Source organism: Xyrauchen texanus, chromosome 50 (genome assembly GCF_025860055.1).
Source record: "Xyrauchen texanus isolate HMW12.3.18 chromosome 50, RBS_HiC_50CHRs, whole genome shotgun sequence".
NCBI lineage: Eukaryota > Metazoa > Chordata > Actinopteri > Cypriniformes > Catostomidae > Xyrauchen > Xyrauchen texanus.
The window spans coordinates 19,877,162-19,897,161 of record NC_068325.1 but is presented as its reverse complement, the minus strand read 5'-3'; the positions used below and the strand labels follow the sequence as shown (position 1 = coordinate 19,897,161).

Here is a 20,000-nt window from a genome sequence, read left to right as displayed (position 1 = left end):
ATTATGCATCCGTAATCTATTATTGGTCTGATCATTGCACAATATATTCTTTTTAGTGATTGCCGACTTGCACCCCAATCTACCCCTGCCAGACATCTTAAAACATTTATTCCTTTTTTACACTTATCTATTATTTTCTTTATGTGACTGTCAAATTTAAGTTTTGAATCCATCCACAACCCCAAATATCGAATTTCCGATACTTGTTCTAATGTTTGTTCATATAATTTTAATTTTATTTGTGGGCTACTCTTCTTTTTTGAGAAACAGATAACTTGCGTTTTTTCTACTGACAATTTGAAACCCCAGATGTTTACCCATTTTTCCACTTCCTCTACTGCTCTCTGCATGCTTTTTTCAACAAATTTAACATTCCGTCCTCTTTTCCACATGGCTCCATCATCTGCATATAGGGATTTACCTATTCCTTGTCCTACCTGAGAAAAATGTCATTAATCATTATATTGAACAATATTGGGCTACAAACACTACCTTGAGGAGTACCGTTATCTATTGTGTATATTTTTGAGTAACTTGAACCGATCTTGACCTGTATTGTACGCTTGAAAAGGAAATCCATTATCCAATTATACAACCTTCCTTTAATGCCTATTTTATCCAACTTAATTAATAGTCCCTCCTTCCACAACATATCGTATGCTTTTTCCACATCAAAAAACACTCCAACTAACACTTCTTTATTTATAAATGCTTTCCTGATTTCTGATTCTAGACATATGATAGAATCCATTGTATTGCGACCCTTTCTAAATCCACTTTGATGTGGGCATAAAATATTTTTATTTTCTATTGTGTAATTTAGTCTAGCTATTACCATTCTTTCCATTATTTTACATAAGTTTGATGTTAGTGCAATTGGTCTATAGTTAACTGCTCTGGAATGATCTTTCCCAGGTTTGGCTATTGGGACAACTACTCCATGTTTCCAGGAAGAAGGGAGTTTTCCTGCCTTCCATACTTTATTGAACAGATGCAATATGATATTCAACGATATATCTGATAATTTCTTTATCATCTCATTACATATATCATCCTTTCCTGGAGATGTATTTCTTAAACCTGTCAATACCTGTTTGAGTTCATATAAAGTAAAATCTTCATCCAGAGTGTTTTCAGACGGCCTTCTTTGGACCATGATATTAGGATTATCTCTTATTGCTTGCTCTCTTTGCCTTCTCATATCCTCTGATATGTTACAATTACTGTGTATCTTTACAAATGCTTTTACTAACACCTCTGCTTTTTCACTTTCAATCATTATATTTTTGTCCTCATCTATTATTACAGGTATATTTCTATACATTTTATTCCCTCCCATTTTCCTAATCATTCCCCATAATTCACTTATATCTACACTCTCACCAATTTCATCGTAGAATTGTCTCCAGTATTTTCTTTTAGCAGATCTAATTACTCTTCTAACCACTGCCTGAGATCTTTTGAATATTATCACATCCTGAAAGGAATATGTTTTCTTTACCTTTTTAAACGCCTTATTTCTAATTGAGATTACCTCACTGCAGTTCTCTGTCCACCATGGTACACTTTTTCCTTTTCTTTCTCCTAAACTTTTCCCAATTACCTCCTCAGCGGTACTACAAATGATCTCATTAATTGTATTATTTAATTCCTCAGGTTCCTGTTTATCATTTACAATTCCTAACAATTTAGCCTCACTTACTTTCTTAAACTTTTCCCAGTCCGCCGTTTTAAATTTCCACCTGGGGATTTTCTGTTTTATATTTTGTTCCACTTCTATACCTACTACACATCTGATGGGGTAATGATCACTACCTATTGTAGTTTGATCAAGCACTTCCCACTTGCATTGTCTTGCCAGACTTTGAGACACTATAGTTAAATCTATTGCTGACTGATGACCTCTTGTTACATCTATCCTTGTTGCTCTTCCATCATTTAAACACACTAGATCATTATCATCTAATATATACTTTTCACCATATTTCCATTATGATCATTAATTGCACTACCCCACATTGTACTATGTGCGTTGAAATCCCCACACCACACTAATTTGAAACTACCCTCACCACCAACTTTTTGTTTTAAATCTTCTTTAATCCTATCACAAGGATTATAAAAGTTGATTATTCTAATTTTCTGATTTCTTGTGCTTACCTCCACCACTATCGATTCAACTTCTCCATTCACATCTATCTCCTGAAATTCTAATCCTTGTTTAATTAGTCACTACACCACCACCATTTTTTATTTTCCTATCATTTCGTAATACTTCATATTGAGGAACAACAAAGTTTAAATGAGGTTTTAGCCAAGATTCTTGTATGCAAATAATATGTGGTTTTTCTTCATATTCATCAATATATTTTTTAAATTCTTGCCCATTTGCTATTAGGCTTCTAGCATTCCATTGCAATATTATCAGTACCATTATAATCCTCCACATGAAGCCTGCGAGTTTGTTATTTGCATCTTTAATTTCTCGTTTACCTGTTCAACTGTTAATCCGTCTGCCTGCAAGTACTTTTCTGCTGCTCTAATTATTATTCTTATTCTTTCTGTACGGCTTTCTGTTTGTGCTGAGCAATTTATTACTTCCGCCATAAAGGTGGTAAACGCCAGTTTGTCTATATTGATGGTGTTATTACTTATTATCTCTCGGGTCTGCCTCTGCATTCTTTGTTCATCCGCACTCTCTTGTGCATTTCTCTGTTCTGTCCCTTTCACTCTTTTTATGGCCTCAGCGTAACTTATTCCTTCCGTTATTTTTACATTTTGTATCTTGACAGCATTCTTTCTCACCTGACACCCTCCATATGCCGCACTATGCTCCTCTCCACAGTTGCAGCACTTTGGTTTCACTCCTTCTTCACATTTTCCGTACTCATGATTGCCACTACATCTTGCGCACCGTTGTTTCCCTTTACACACCGATGCCACATGTCCATATTTTTGACACTTGAAACATCTCAATGGAGGGGGGAATCTGTTGATATTTTTACTCACTTCCGTTTAAATGAATGGGCAAACTGGAACAGTCAACGGGTGTAGAAAGGAAGTCCCGTGCAGTTAAAAGAGCCAATCGTCTTTTACATACAGACATCTCTGTAAATCATCTCTAGAACGCGCATGCGCATGAGCTATAAATGCCGGCAAAATTGCGACTGCTATGACGACGGCCAGATAAGATAGTCCACTCCTCTCTCGCGCGCTCCAATTCTCTGTTTTCAGACAAAACTACTGAGTATCTTTAGAAACCTGCTCCACATCTGCATCATAGCAACATTAATGCCCAGTTATCTCTCCACTCAAGTGCTTTCAGTGTTTTATATTCTTTTAATTTGGTGTAAAAAGTTTGAATAAATAAACATAAAACACTTGCAACACTTCAGCAATATGAAAGCATTATTTATATGAAATGTTAAATAATGTTTAATTTCCCCTAAAGAGTTTAAAAAACGAAAATAAATAAATAAAATTCAAATCTTTTCATGTATTCTGTTTTAATAATATAAATCACTGAATGAGAAATCAAATGAATCAGTCCTCATATGTTAAAGCTATTACAAAATACTCACCGAATGTCTGCAGAATATACAGAAAGAGGAAGTACAATATGATTTTCATCATATTAAAAGAACAGATCTTCACCTTCAGAGACTTGCTTTCCAACCAGCCACTCGTGTATCTGTTCAGCTCAGTAGTGCACAGGAGTACTTATGTCTTAGTTTGCCCCTCCCTCAATCCTCCAACCCGCTCTCATACCTCTATCCACGGTTTTTTGTGCACTGGAGTACTTATGTGCCCCTCCCTGACTCACTCATATTTCCCCTGGAGTGACACAGGGCTGTCTGTAACCGCATCAAAGAAATTACCAACGCAAGAATATTTTGAGCAATATTACAACATTACAAATCAATACTGCTGAATCTTAAAACAACACAATACATGTATGTAATTACTCATATAAACTGGTTTTATGTGTTGTGTTGCAGTTTATGCGACACATGAACACGCTGTAAAACTGATGGTTGATATTGGCGGTTTAAATGGATGATAATAGTCGATGGTTTTAATTAATACATGATGCATTCTCATATTTTAATAATTGATGTTGGTTCTAGAAGTAATACAATAGCAATGTAAAAGCTGATTATTGAATTGTCCTTGATAATATCACACTTAATCTTTCTCTGGTCTTTTGTACACAAACATATATAGCGATTTATAGCCTATATTTTAGGAGGGGGTCCTCCATAGTGATTGTCATATTGGGGTGCTTAGCATAAAAAAGTTAAAAAAAAAAAAAAAAAAAAACTACATGGACAAGTTAAATGGCTTTTTTCTAATTAAATTATCAATCAAAAATGATGATTATTTTGCCGTATCTTTGTTTCCGTTTTTTATTCTTTATTTTGCACTAATATTGTCCATTTGTTCCGTTCGGGTTTTTCTTTATGCACTTTTTAGGCTCATATTCGAGCAATAAATTCATTTTCCGTATCCTTTGGTTCTTGCCCTTTATGTGTAAATACTCATATTTTGTAATAGTTATTATAGGCCTACATTTCCAAGTTGGCAGCAATCTACTATGATCAAATAAATAATAAATAAATAAAAACAGTCAAAACATTTCTTAATTAGGTGGACAAGAATGAGGACATTGGGGGCCAAAAGACAACCAAATTAGTGGATTATTGGGGATCTTCTATATATCAACCCGTTCTCAGTAATCTGTTTAAACAACAGGAGGGACCATGTGTTTGCAGTGTTTCCACCCTGTCTCATTTGGTGGTGAATGGGACCGCACACCTGTTGTTCATTTGATTAATGTCCTCAAAGTTATAAAGCCGGTATGTTCCCTGTGTGGGGGTTTGTCTTTGGTACTGTTGAGCTCCAAACCTAACGCTGCCGTGCTGGGACGTGTGTCGTTTATTGTCGTATTGCGCACGCGCATGTGTAAGTAAATTGGGTTAACTAAAGTGCAGCACTCTCTCCTCTTCTCTTACCTCGCAACATAAAACCAGCAACTGAGAGTCATAGGCGGAGCGTGTGTAAGGCTGGGGAAGGCTTAGCCTTCCCCTGGCCACGGACTTGAGACTAGCAATATAAAATTCGAGAGTGAAAATGTATCCCTCAAAAGCAGCCTGCCTGCTACTACTAGTTGCTTTTATAGAGAAAAGCTGCCCATAATTGCTGGTCTAGGATCAGTTTCCTCCACTCCAAAACCAAATGATAAGCGCGGCTGAGCTGGCTCAGCTGTGGTCTGTGGAAAGCGTAAATTGCATGCGGTGCGCACGCGCAGAGATAATTCATGTATGCCGGATTTTTTTCTTTCGATAAACAAATTTTAAATAAATGAAAGCAATATAATTCATAAATTACAATGTTTTTATTAAATTGTGATCACTTTAAATACAAATTCGTTCATTTAAAAAAAAATGTTAATGACACCCATAACCGCACTCGCCTAAAACCGCGGGTTTATGCTTTAGAGGAAAAAAAAAGTGATTTAGGCTATAGGCTAATTTTGAGCTGGCATCCAATTTAGTTGACATAATGGATATAAGAACATTTTTCAAGAAGAAGACTTTAAGCTGCAACGATCTAAACAACAGCCCTTACCCATCCAATTCAAGTGTGCAAATATCTGACAAAAACTTAGAAGAAAGCTCATCTTCACAGATATCAACAGATACAGCCGGTGAGTCTGGCTGCATCAGGCCTTTCCTTGAGTCTGCTGCATATTGAGAGTGACATAACCACAAAACTAAATAACGAGGACATCATCAACGCATATGATGCCTGGTCTAAACGCAGGATTTTGCTGCATTAGATAAGGCAGTGTTTATTTATATTGGCTGATTATTATTTAGTACTGATTGCTTTTTTGCTAACAGTTTGTAAACGTAGTCGCGTTAATAACAAATTAGTTAACGGGAGCGTTTATACTGGGACGTTTAAGTTGTTGCTAGGCGACACGTTGATTAAAACCTACAAAAATCGATTTAAATGCATCAAGGGGAAGCGCACATCTTAGCCTTGCCCTGGAGTTGGTTCACCCTCCGCCTATGGAGTCATGTATGAATTTAAGTATATCACACAGTCAAGTAACAATCTTAAAGCACTGTACAAATCCTACAGTGTATATCGAGTTTAGTCAAATACTGTTTTAAATAACAATCATCATCATAGTATTTACAAGGTACTTTAAGTAACTTCAAATCATATCATGTATCATGTTTTAATAATGTAAAGCACTGAATGAGAAATCAAATGAATCAGTCCTCATATGTTAAAGCTATTACAAAATACTCACCGAATGTTTGCAGAATATACAGAAAGAGAAAGTACAATATGATTTTCATCTCATTAAAAGAACAGATCTTCTCCTTCAGAGACTTGCTTTCCAACCAGCCACTCGTGTATCTGTTCAGCTCAGTTGTGCACTGGAGTACTTATGTCTTAGTTTGCCCCTCCCTCAATCCTCCAACCCGCCCTCATACCTCTATCCACAGCTTTCTTGTGCACTGTCATGTTATTACAAAATAACAACACAAACAAGACTGGCAGCAAACACATTACTTGTGAGATGCAATTTTTTTAACCGCAAAATCTAAGATTATTTCATTGCATATTTTTCTGACCTTCGTGACATTTTGGTGTTTCTACACTAGAGCACACACAATCATTTTTGCCAGTGAGAAATACATGAACTGGGTTTGAATGTTATTTTAGACTGTGATGAAATTGAAAGAACGGCAAATATCAGAATGTTATTTGCGTACCCCCATTGTCACCTCACGTAACCCCATTGTCACCTCACGTACCCCCATTGACCCCTCACGTACCCCCATTGTCACCTCACGTAACCCCATTGTCACCTCACGTAACCCCATTGACCCCTCACGTACCCCCATTGTCACCTCACGTACCCCCATTGACACCTCACGTACCCCCATTGTCACCTCACGTACCCCCATTGTCACCTCACGTACCCCCATTGTCACCTCACGTACCCCCATTGTCACCTCACGTACCCCCATTGACACCTCACGTACCCCCATTGTCACCTCACGTACCCCCATTGACACCTCACGTACCCCCATTGACACCTCACGTACCCCCATTGTCACCTCACCCACCCCATTGTCACCTCACGTACCCCCATTGTCACCTCTCGTAGACCTACCCCAGTTTGGGAAACACTGATCTAGATTATCAGCAAATTCACAAGTAGTAGCCAAATCTCTCGATGCAGCAATGTATTGCACAATTGTTTCATGTTACAATTGGTATTGCGGACTCACCGGGACAAGACAAAAAGGGCTTGGAAACGGAACACTTACTGATGCCATTCTCAGTCAAACGTCCTCATCACCAATTTGTTAAGTCTTCATTTAGACAAGAAACACAAGAAGGATTTTCCTTCAGGAAACTTCAATAAAATGATCGAAACCAACATGATAACTAAACACATCACAAGTGCAGCACTCTCTCCTCTTCTCTTACTAGAGGTCTGCAAGCCCGTCGGGTCCCGAAGGAGCCCGACACGCTGAGTCAATTCGTGTCGGGCTCGGGCTAATTTATTTTTTAATAGATACGGCTCGGGTCGGACTCGGGCTCCTTTAACTTCTCTCCTTTCATTGTGCCCATAATCGCGCACTAATATTACAAGTAATATATAGCCTATAAATAATATAATATATTTTAATACTATAATTAATATTATAAATATTATACATAGCCTATATGCATGTACATGTGCGTTTTCAGCACAGCAGGGAGGACGCTGGAGGAGAGGAGAACAGCTCTGAAGCCTTCAACGGTGGATGCGATTCTTTTTCTTCACAACACCGCCAATAAACAGTGTTCAGCCTTTACACAGTTCAACGATTTATTATTTATTTTTTACATTAGCCAGTTGGCGAAGAGTTATTTGAAACATTGTTCTCCAGTTTCTTCACATCAAAGAAAGGTAGGCCGTACATCTTTATTTACATTTGCTGCCTGATCAGCTTGTTATCTACTGCATGCTTATACTTTTCTGTAATGGATAGTCGGTAATAATATTTGATTGCCGGTGGCACTACCTTTATATTTGAGGCCTATAATAACTTTACCTAGTAGCATGTGTGTTTGCGTGTATTAGAGAGAGCGTGCATAAAGATTTACACACAAACAAACACCAATGAAAGTATACACTGTTAAAATTTTTTATTTTATTTATTTATTTATTTTAAATGACACACTTGTTCAATACAGAATTTGTTCTACTCTTTTCATGCTCATATAAATGCTTTGGCAATACAATGTACAATTTGTCATGTCAATAAAGCTCATTTGAATTGAATTGAATTGAATTGCATTAGAGAGAGCGCCCGTCAGAGAGCTTAAATATTGGCGTCGGGCTCGAGCTGAATAATTCCATTTGTTTTCGGGCTGGGGTCGGGCTAGGGCTGGAGTTTTTGGCCCGTGCACCCAGGACACCAATTTAGAAAATATTTACTTAAATAAAACTGATTTTCAAATTCATCCAATCAGCCATTGTAAGCGTTTAATGAAAAACAAAAAAAATTAAAATGTTTGCTCTAAAAACAATGAAAGAAACAGAGCACAGGTGTCTCGACATGTGACCGCAAGCGGGTTTTGCCCCAATGATCAAGATGACCACTTCAGAGTAAAAGACCATTATCTTTAAGAAATACAAGAAAGCAAACACTCTTCATCCTCGTAAACTTCATTGTTGTGTATCGATGCTTTCAAAGATAGTCAAATAGTAAAAAACAATAAGTCGTCTGTCCGCGGTATATCTGTCAACACTCCCGTTTTTCCCGGGAGTCTGCCGTATTCACATCCCATCTCCCGGCTCCCTCCCATTTTGTTATTTCTCCCATATGGCCCAAACCTCGTTATGAATAATCACATCAATATATTATTCCAAGGTTGTCCAGTTGCCAGATCTTGTATGAAACGCATCATACTCACACAATCGACACATCATACAAATTTCAACCCATTTGTGACCTCAACCTGGCAACCTACAACCCAGTTGCGTAGTTGATATCTGCGCAGTAGACGCGGGAAGTTGAATCAAGCGTCACTGGTAGATGAGATAAGACTCAAGTCGTGCTCCGAAAGGTGGGTTATCTGTGCTTACGGTTAATTGGTTAATTAAATTCATGAAAGAAAATGACAGCATGTGGTACACATTTCCAAAGTAGCCTATGTGTTTCATATGTTGGGTGGTATAGATCTTTTGTTGAGATCTGATTATAAAATTGACAACTGTGAAATTAGCTATTTTTTTTTAGCTTTATTAGCTTGGATGCTGGTGTTTAAGCACAATTTTCCCCCAAATAAATATATTATTTGGAATAATAGAAGCATTCAATATAAAAATAGACCTCTCTTCTATAAAAGTTGGTATGAAAATAATATTGTGTTAGTTAGACAACTTTTAAATTCAAACGGTAATTTGTTCACTTATAGTGAATTCTTGGATAAATTTGGGTTTCCAGTTACACCAAAAGAGTTTCCTGTTGTGGTTGACGTCATACCTCAGCAGGTTACACATTTTATAAGAGCTTGTGGAAGTGATATTTCTGAGACAATATATGTTAAAGAAAGTATGTTTATTGGAGATATGAATATCCTTAAACACAATTGTACCAACAAACGTATTAGAAATATTATAATATGCTGAAACAGCTACTCATTAAAGTTCATTGTGGAACAATGTGGATTAAGCTTGGAATATTTGTGAAAAATATTGTTTAAATAATACAGTAAAAGAGGTTACAAACAAAGTTTTATATGGTATATATCCAGCTATAGGTGTATTAGAGAGATTTAATTTGGATATTGATTATTCTGTGATTTTTGCTCAACAGAAAAATAATCTATTGTCCATCTTTTTCAAAAGAATTGGGTGGATATGGAACATTTTATCAGAAGGAAAACCAAAACTATATTCAAGCTAAATAATTTTGATATATGTATATATTATTCCTATGACAATAATAATAATAAAAATAATTAGATTTTTCTGGTGCAACTTTTTATTATTTTGGGTAATTCCACCTACACAAGGAGAAATGGTCAGGTCCAAGCCAAATTTCATTCATTTTCTCCAGGAGATCAAGAACTAGCATCTGTTTGGAGAATATTGTCAACATAAAAGCAAAAAAGACTTGTACACTCTTAAAAGAAATGGTTCTATTTAGAACCAGAAATGGTTCTATCATCCGCTTCATATATGGAACTCCAAAATGGTTCTATATAGAACCATTTTAATGGGTTCCATAAAAAGAACCCCAAATGGTTCTTTGAATCCAAGTTAGATGGTTCTATATAGAACCATTTAAGGGTTCTTTATTATTAAACGAGATAATTATTATTGAATAAGAAAATATAATCAATCCAGAAAGTTCATAAATTAATTTATTCAATTGATTATACAAAAAATATTAGTGACGTTTAAAATTGCACCTCTGTATACTGTATTAGACAGCAAAACCTTTTTACATTTAAGATGTTTTATTACATTCAACCATTTAGTGTGAATTATTTAATTTAAGCATTTTCGCTTTGCAATAAATATAAATAAGATTGTTTATGTACTGTATGTACATATTTCAGAGATACATGTAAAAGTTAAGTACTGTACAAGAAAAAAATATATTTTCTGATATTTGACAATGCAGATAAAAAACAATACATGAACAATTAAAACGTATTAAATATCACTACAATTTACAGAAGTTGACTGTACATTTTTAGTACAGGTATTGGTGTTCTTTTGACATGCTCTTGCCTAAGTTTAAGCATGTATTTTTGAATAAAAGTCATTGTGTGCTTAATGTGAACCGGGTATTGCACATTGAAAAGAAAATAGACAGCAAACAGGCATTCCACAGCCTGTGTCATGTCGATGTCTGCCTCTCTTATAATGGTCACGTTGTCCATTATAATGCTGACACTTTCAGCCTTGAGGGGATCAGGAGAGCCGTTAAACACAATGGTGGGTGTAGGACCTTTGGGTTCCTGTAAAACAAACATTTCACCTTTTGAGTGCTTTTCACCAATTAAAAGATGTCATCGAATAGACTTAAAATTACCCCATAATTTACTCACCAACAAGCCAACCTATGTGTATGACTTTGTTTCTTCACTTAAACAAAATCTGAGATATATTTAATAATATCCTGGCTCTTTCTAGCTTTGTAATGTGTTTTAATGTCAACATTACGGATGACTGAAGAACATTCAACATGCTACCACATCAGCTCCACTTTGATTACTTGGAATCTCATTGGTTCTTTCGTTCTTGTGACTGAATCGTTCATGACACAACACAGATATGACAGCTAGGGCCAACAAGACTCATAATAATTAATGTGGAGCTCATGTGCCACCCCATTGCATGTTATTCTCTTATCTATACATAGTCTAATTATAGTAACCTATCTTGGCAAATTTAATCTTTTTATTCTCACTAACGTACCATTTGGCTTTAGAAGACAAGTATTAAACCCTGGAGTTGTATAGATTTTCTTTATGATCGATGCACTCAAAATTGGGGTGCAATTCAATAACAGTACATAGCAGTAGAAACAGTCCAAAACTTATGACTAAGGAAGAGAGAGTAAATTAAAGGGTAAATTTAAAAAATTTGGCATAAGGGTGAGTAGACTGACTAATATTTTTATATTTGCATAAACAGTTCCTTTAATTCAAGTCAAGTGCATCAAATGTTAATGAAACTACAGAAGACTCTATACTTACACTATCCACACAGTAGAGGAAAGTGGCATTTTCTTTAAATAGTGCTGGCAATAAAATGAGTGCAGCATTCCTAACGAGACCTATAAACAGATACAAATGATTGTACATTAGGTACAGAAATCAATTAAAGTTTACCCAAAAATGAAAATTCTGTCATCATTCACTCACTCTTGTCATTTTAAACCTATATGGCTTTCCTTCTTCGGCATAACACAAAAACATATATTTTCAAGAATGTTGGTAACCAAACAATGCTGGTACCCATTTCTATTATATGGACACAAAACCAATGCAGGTCAATGGGCACCGCCGTTGTTCGGTTACCATCCTTTAAAACATCTTTTGTGTTCTGAAGAAGAAAGTCATAAAGATTTGAAATGACAAGAGGTGAGTAAATTATGAAATGTTTTGGGTAAACTATTCCTTTAATATTTACATTATTTTAATACATGTTTTCACTTATACAATTTATAGGAGCTACCTTTAAATTGACAATGCAACTTTACACTGGGCATGGAACAGATAGGTTGGATGGGAAAAAAATATATGGTGTTGTTACCCTCTGTGGTTTCCTCTGCTGGTCCAATGAGATTTGCGTAGAGGTTTTTTTGACTTCCTTCTTTTGCACTCCTGATGATGTTTGGGGCCATTTCATTTAGAGATGTTTCCATGTTCTTCGCCAAGTCTGTTCCAAACCTCATTGTCATTTCATGCAGCATCTTAAATACAAAACATTTGTTTACTTCTGGTGCTTGTATCCAAATTACACACTTTCAGCCGAACAAGTTCCTTAAAGTCAGCATGAACTGGAGGTTGCAATTGACTACCATATAGTGATGTATTTCCGAGACATAATTTTCAATAAGAAAAATAGTGGGCGTGGTAAAGTAATCAAAATTATTACAGACGTTGAATCCCATTTGATTGAAATACCATGTAACATTTTTTTTCTATTCAATTTGCAATTTGTCATTATGGTTGCAATCGAGACGCTGGGTGAGTGAGCCGGGCCAGTTTCTGCGAACTTAGTAATGGGTGTTAACCAGGCTTAAAAATACTGCATATGTCGAAGTGGTGATTGGCTAGATCTGTGGTTAATGAATGACGTGATATTAGAGTCTTCCCGGTAGAACTTACGCTTAGAGCTCCCATTTCTAAATGACCTCAATTTTTAACAGAAGTATATATCTAAAATTAAAATAATACAATTAGAATAAGAATAAAACAAAAGAACTTTATATCAAATAAAATACTTTGTATTTGGCAGACGCTTTTATCTAAAGGGAGTTGCATTATGCTCAATCTATACATTTATCAGTTTGTGTTCCCTGGGATACCCTTTTGCATTGCTAACGCATTGCTCTACCAAATGAGCTATAGGAATTCACAGAAATATAATATACACAGATTTTTCTTATTTGCCTGGCACAAAATGTAACAGTGTTTACTCACAAGCTGTGGCACCCCAAGAAAAGGAAACTGCTCCATTACTTCAGCTGCAGGCCTGTCCATAATCTGTACTCTTTTGAAAAGAGTGCGCTTCATCCGTTCTTGACCTCAGAGTAACTGGGGTTGCTTTTACTGCAACTCCAGGGTGATGGCATTAATGTGTTCCTGGAAACTTGTCTCATCCTCACCCATTACTTCCAGGTCCAACACAATCTGAGGTAGAAAAACAGTATTGTGCAGTACGTAAATATGAATCAAAGTCATAGAATAAAATATTTAAGATTGAAACATCAATCTTAAATTAAATCTTTGAAAAGAGCCAGACTTCCCATCACTAGCCATTATATCCAATGGTTCTCTTCTACATTTTGCACTCTGAAATAATTGTCAACATGTGTTTCATGTTAAGACTAATTTAATCTACCTTCAAAATCAAATTTATTGAACTGAACTTGCCTCTTGTTGTTGACTAAGTCCCTCAGAATATGTTTGTCCAGCACACTTCCTTTTGATCCCATACTTCTCCTTCATTTGCAGGACGATTGATGAGCTAACCAAGGGAATCCTTTCTTTTTAAATTTGTTTCTAAGGCATTCCAACAAGGTATCCTGTAGACACATTTATACTTTCTTTTTAAATAGATTTTTTTCTGTGTGAGATTTTTTAATGGCAATTATCTCAATATTTTCACAATATTAAAAGAGCAGCAATACGTTCATACATAACCAGAGGAGCTGCCATCCTTCAAAAATGGAAAGCAGGTGATCAAACTCCCCAGAACATCTCCATACATTTTATGATTTGGGTACCTAAGAAATAATCAAATATATTATTTCAGTACCCAACAACCAAAAACATAAAATACATTTAACTGTTATAAAATACAATACTGTACCAGGTGTGCTTAGTGATGCTGTCAAACAACACTTGAATCAGTAATGCACGGATGTGAGACTTGTCCTTCTTCTTAAAGCCGGATCCTTCCTCTGCAAAGCTGCTTGCAATTCAGGGGAAAGACAGGCAGGTTGTATAATGCTGGCCAAGGTTGGGCAACAAATGAGCCCTCATTCTCACAGGGTTCTTGTCTGTAAACATGAATACAACGTTGAAGTCTTTTATACAGGATATTCATTTTACTTGCCACAATACAGTCTGTTTAAACTTTAAAACAATGATACATACGGAGTACAAGATATTTGAGGCACTTCAGTTTCCAGGCTGTTTGAATAAAAATAAAAATATAAATTAAGATAAGGATTTTAAGCTTGGTTAGCATAAGTTTGTTTTATATTTAACCACAATGTTTAATATTTAACAGTACAGACTTACTTTTTTAACTTATTAAGCTCCTTCATAAATGTCACCTGATGTTTCATTACAGGAAAAGTCTTTCCACCATCCTTTCTGTGAGACCCAGCAGAGTCTCCCCATCAATTTGCTGCTCTGTAAAAAAAACAACCAAATATTTCATATTCTATAGAAGAATTAATAAATAAGAGAGACATGCCACAGAAGTACAATATATTTACCTAGAAGATTGCATGCTGTGATATAATGTAATATACTTAGTGTCATCATGCACATGTGTGTCAAGAGGATGAAATTCTTTCTCCTCCCCTGGCTGCACCAGAATCCACTCCTTCTGGTCCTCCAATTTGAAAGCATGGAAATGTCTTTCAAATGTTATTGGTATCCGCAGCTTGCCAAAGATCATCCAAGCACCCCTGAACTGCATAAAATCTTCACAATCTTTATAAAGATTGGGATGTCCTCCTCCACAAGATCTATAATTAAGTTGTCTCCCACACAGTATTTCACGTTGTTGGTCATAAGAGAGCTACACACACCAAGCCTCTCGTCACCCTGAATATCCTCTGTCTCACTTCTTCCAATCACACCTTTCTGTATCTCCAGTGGTAATGCTCGAAAAGGTACTACCCGTTCACCCTCCGTGTAGTTGTTCTGACGCAAGGAATCCAGTGATGTCAGTTCCCAGCACTGCCTTAACTGGTGCCTCTTGGCAAGGGTGTAGCTGAGATTCTTGAAGTTACACGTGTTGTGGGCTAATCGCTTGAAGTATTGGTGCTTTCCCTCAAATCTCATGCACCACAACTGTTTCAGAGGCCCAAACTTTAGTATCAGTTGTGGATAATGAATGAGAAAGTGTAGTTTCGGAGTGAAAGTCTCAGGGAATACAGACTGGAAGGAGGACAGGAATTCGCCTATCTGAAGGCTTAGGAAAGGGATGATTTTCCTTTGTATGGTGGGGGACAAAATCACATCTGCTATATCCCTACACTTCAGGTAAATGTCCCAGTGCACCTCACCTACTGGAATGTAATGTCCAATGAGAAATGGCAAAATCCTGAAGAGGCACCAGACCTGAGCAGCAGACCCTGGTAGTGTGTTTTTCTTTAGCACACAATGTGGAAGTTTCTGAGGGAGGTTAGCCCGTTCATTCCTGCCTATGTTAAATGCATCCAATTCTGCATTTATCTGACTTAATGAGACAATGTGCAAAAAATGTAATGCCTGGATAACTCTGGTAATCACAAGAGGCACCACACCCTCCAGAAAATCGTGCATTAAGTCAGGGGGAAAGTTTTTTGTTACATCAAAGTAGTTCAGCTCAGTGAAAGGGCACTCACTGACCACACCATATGTCTGTTTGGATATTCCAGTACTTTCTCTGAGTGCTTGCAGATGGTACTGATGTACCTGAGAAGATCGAATTATTACATCATCTTCGTTAACGTGAGACCTTAGGTCTTTGTAGCTGATCATACAAAAGCGACAGATCCGTCCACTACTAAAGCAGCAGGTGAAACCTGCCAGGCTGTGAGCAGACAAGTTGTCAGCTGAAATAGTGGCAAGAGCGCATTTCAAATTGATGTTGTGACCATTTACACTGACCTGCAGTCCTTCAGTGTACAACAGTTTCAGGTCATTAATCAGCGGCAGCAAGATGTCTCTGTATGAATACTTCTTTAGAAATTGATTTCTTACAAGTAAGCACAAATGTATATGCCTCAATTGTGATTTGCAGTTAGATTCAAGATTGCCAATCATAAAATAGAAGGCTGCTAATTTGTGAACTGATCTTTTAGACCCCAAGGGGTTTACCACTTCATATTCATCAGTGTAGAGATGTAATCTTAAAATATTAGGATCTCCAAAAAAGGGGCTCTCATAAAAGAATTCTCCATCTGTGTAACTGCTTAAAAAATCTGTACTCGGGGCTTGTTCACAGGTTCTTCGATATGATTCAAATATGTCATGTTTCTCCAACTGAGTCTTCAGAACATCAATGATAGGCACATACTGAAATGTGTCCTCCTTCCCCTGGCTATTGGTTCCAAGAATGTGCTTAACTGGCTCCACTAAATGTAGATGTTCTTTGCAATATTTGAAAAGTTGATAATCTGACTGAACATAGGCAAACACACTTTCTATAAGTGTCTGATTATTTAGCAAGTTATCCAAGTCTTCCTGGTCCTCTAGTTTAAACCCAGATTTGGTCAAGTGGAATTTTATGATTTCAAAATAATTTTGTTGGAAAAATTTCAAGATGAACTCCAAGCTGGAAACAATGGTATCCTGAGTTGCTTTAGGAAGTAAATGTTTTTCTTGAAGATTTAATATAAAGAGGGCTACATGCTGTCTCAGTCCCAATAACACCGTTTCCAAATCAATTTCAGGCAAAGAATTTTGGTTGTTCTCTAGCAGATCATCTTCAGGCACCTCCTCCTCACTTTCATTGTCGTCTTCAACTACAGTAGCGTTTTCAAATTGGGGATGTTGCAAAGCTTGTCTGTGGTTTCGATAGATATGGTTTCTGTAACTTGCAACAGTCTTATATCTTCTAAAACATCCCTCAATGTTACAGGTAACACTAAAATCAGCTTGGTGGTTATGTTGCACTTGCAGGTGAGTTAGAAACTTTGTGAGTTGAAATTTCACAACATCACAAAATGTACATTTATAAATTTTCATTTGTACCTCTGAAACTTTCTTTTGCATCAATGAGGTTTATAGTTTGAAGCCAGTGGCACGTGTCATCTACTGACCATATATCAACCATGGTTATCTGGGGGGGAAAAGAAAACAAAGCATAAATAACACTTCACAAACAAACTATGCATTAAACACACCTAAACATGTTTTGCTTTAGAACATTTGAATGCTAAATTTAACCATGTGCTATCATCACTTTAAACGCATGCATCACAGTAACGTTAGCTAAACATAGACTATGGTATGTGCGTATACGAACGCTGCACTGGAACCGTGCACAGTTTTAATGCAGACCAACATTAATGCAGTTCTCAACTGTAACGTTAGTGTCCACTTTCCTGCTGAGTTTAGCTCCAACCCTGATAAAACACATCTAAACAAGCTAATCAAGATCTTCGGGATTACTGAAAAGTAACGTTAACAGTCTGATCTGGGTTGGAGCTAAAAACTGCACAACAGTGTACCTCGCGGGCCAAAGTTAAAGGTGCCCTAGAATGTGTTGAAATAATATTTTAATTTTGTCTCTGATATCTACATAGAGGGTATTGGCTTATTTAAGGGCATTTCAAATGTCCAGATATGGTTTTACAGACCCATTTTCAACTCTAGAAATTGGCCCTAGAATGAAATGGTCTGTTTTTACCTTATTTGGAAGGACCATGAATACTAGTTCTGCTCTGATTGGCTGTTTCACTCTGTCTATGTGAAATACAAGCGTGCAAAATAATCATAGGCCTATGTCAGTTTTCGAAAATTAAAACATTTTAACAAATGGACTAACGTTAGATGCCTTGTCAAATAAATATAGCTTCATCTTATGTGGTGGAGAATGTGACGTTAGCTAGAAGGATCGAGTGAGGTAACATTATCTGTGAGCAACTAAATTAACGTAGTTAGCCCCTGACGTGTTGTTGATGAAATAGACGAAATTGAAATTATTTGACAAAAGGGAATTTACATATGTATCTACAGTATTATTTTGTAGATTTATATGACAACACAGGCAAGAAATATTAACCTCAGCGTAAATACTTTTGTCATACTATTTAGTTATGCTCGTTACTTGGAGTTTACTATTTGTTACTGTACTAGGATCTTGCGCTGGATCTAACACAGTGTAAATTATCATTAATAAATTCACTACTTACCGCTTGCGGGAATATAGTTGGAATTGCCCCCTTCTTCAGTATGAGACGCTGAGAGAAGCCTGCATGATATTGTGCCAGGTTAGAAAATAAGTCTGTGAAATGGGCAGAGCAAACTAACAACTTCGAATTAAACTGTTGCGGTATCCGATTATAGATAAACATCAACCACGCCTGTTGACATTTCTTTTCTGTGGAAAGGGTATGAAAAGTCCTCACATCCCCTGCACAGCCTGGAACATAACATTTATTTCCATGATCTGTCATTTTCCCTATGACCCTCGCTTGTTTCGATGATTCGGCTGCGCAGTTCCGCCTGGCATTGAACATGGGCTGGCATATGCAAATTTTTGGAGGCGTACATATTAATGATCTCGACTGTTGCGTCACAGTTGGTGTTATGTGGAGATTCACCTATTTTCAGGGGGGTTTTTCAAAAACGAGATTTAAATAAGGAGAAAACAATTGTGTTTGAGACTCACTGTATGTCATGTCCATGTACTGAACTCTTGTTATTTAACTATGCCAAGATAAATTAAATTTCAAATTCTAGGGCACCTTTAAGAACTTCTAACGTTACACCTGTTAACACAGGCCTGAGTATGTGTGAAACTGCGACAAACATTCACATATCATACACCTCCGTCTTCCACCCGGTTCGCTTATATTTGAATTGGCGCTTATCGTTAATGTACCGTTAACGAACAACGAGCGCGCGCTTCATTGAAATTAAAATTCACGCTTCTGTCTCGAAGCTCGTCTCCTTATAACACAGCTGTCTTATTGTTATTGACAATTTAATTAACATTAACAAGGAAATAAAGGGAGACTGTAACTTCAATAATTTAAAACCGGAGGAAAAACAATTTAACAGGGCTTTCTGAACGGACGGCTGACGAAGCCCGTCACTGCTAACGTTACACAGCAGTGTCTGAGGTAAATATTGGGCTAGTCTAACCAATATAACTATTAACTACAATACTAAATATTTCATTAAAATTATTTTAAAAATGTAAAAACGTAACTTACCTGAGGGTATAAACGGGAAGAAATGGCGGACTCCTCAGTTTGAAAAATTTGCCAAACTGTCAGTCAACTTGTCTCTCGGAGGTTCATCTTCGCCAATCCACCAATAGGAATTCAAGGATGATGCAACGCATATACGCCACCAGAGGGCATTTTTACGATAATTATTTTTTAATGTTACCTTCGACAGATTAAAACCTATGATTAAAGCCATCACAATATGGAATACAAAATAAAGAAAACACCTGGTCATTTTATTTTTTATTTAAAGGCAAAGCTCAAATCATACATTGACTAGATATTAATATTTTTTGACTCTTGTTTTTGACTACAGCAGTCATTTTCATGGGTCTTGACTCAAAAAGTGTTGTGAATGTGTTGTGTAGGCCTATAATTATTGTGTAATCTTTAGTTTACACTTCAGTCATAAAACATGAATTATAACCATTTTAATAAAAAAGGTTCTTTGCTCTCAAGGGTTCTACATAGAACCATTTTTTTTGGTAAAAGGTTCTATTGGCCAAGTATGGAACCCCAGGGTTCTATATAGAACCCAGAGGAACCCTTTTTTAAGAG

General features: G+C 36.6%; 2 protein-coding genes across 2 annotated transcripts in view; both read right to left on the bottom strand.

Moving 5' to 3' along the window:
• Nucleotides 1-20,000, bottom strand: part of LOC127641012 (T-lymphocyte surface antigen Ly-9-like) — a 122,446-nt gene that overhangs the window by 81,033 nt on the left and 21,413 nt on the right. The gene's annotated exons all lie outside the window — the stretch shown is intronic.
• Nucleotides 10,487-13,370, bottom strand: LOC127640882 (uncharacterized). Its single transcript, XM_052123575.1, has 4 exons — nt 13,243-13,370; nt 12,350-12,509; nt 11,791-11,870; nt 10,487-11,049 (listed from the first exon to the last, which is right to left on the bottom strand). Exons 1-4 carry the CDS (start codon nt 13,333-13,335, stop codon nt 10,759-10,761), a joined length of 624 nt encoding a protein of 207 aa, XP_051979535.1. The 5' UTR covers nt 13,336-13,370; the 3' UTR covers nt 10,487-10,758.

Excerpts from the sequence above, each read along its gene's own strand:
- LOC127640882 (XM_052123575.1), bottom strand. The coding sequence starts at position 13,335 with ATGAAGCGCACTCTTTTCAAAAGAGTACAGATTATGGACAGGCCTGCA. Across the intron at positions 11,871-12,349 it reads AGCAGAGGAAACCACAGAGG|GTCTCGTTAGGAATGCTGCA; the intron begins GTAACAACACCA and ends ATCTGTTTATAG. Across the intron at positions 11,050-11,790 it reads TCCTCTACTGTGTGGATAGT|GAACCCAAAGGTCCTACACC; the intron begins GTAAGTATAGAG and ends TTTGTTTTACAG.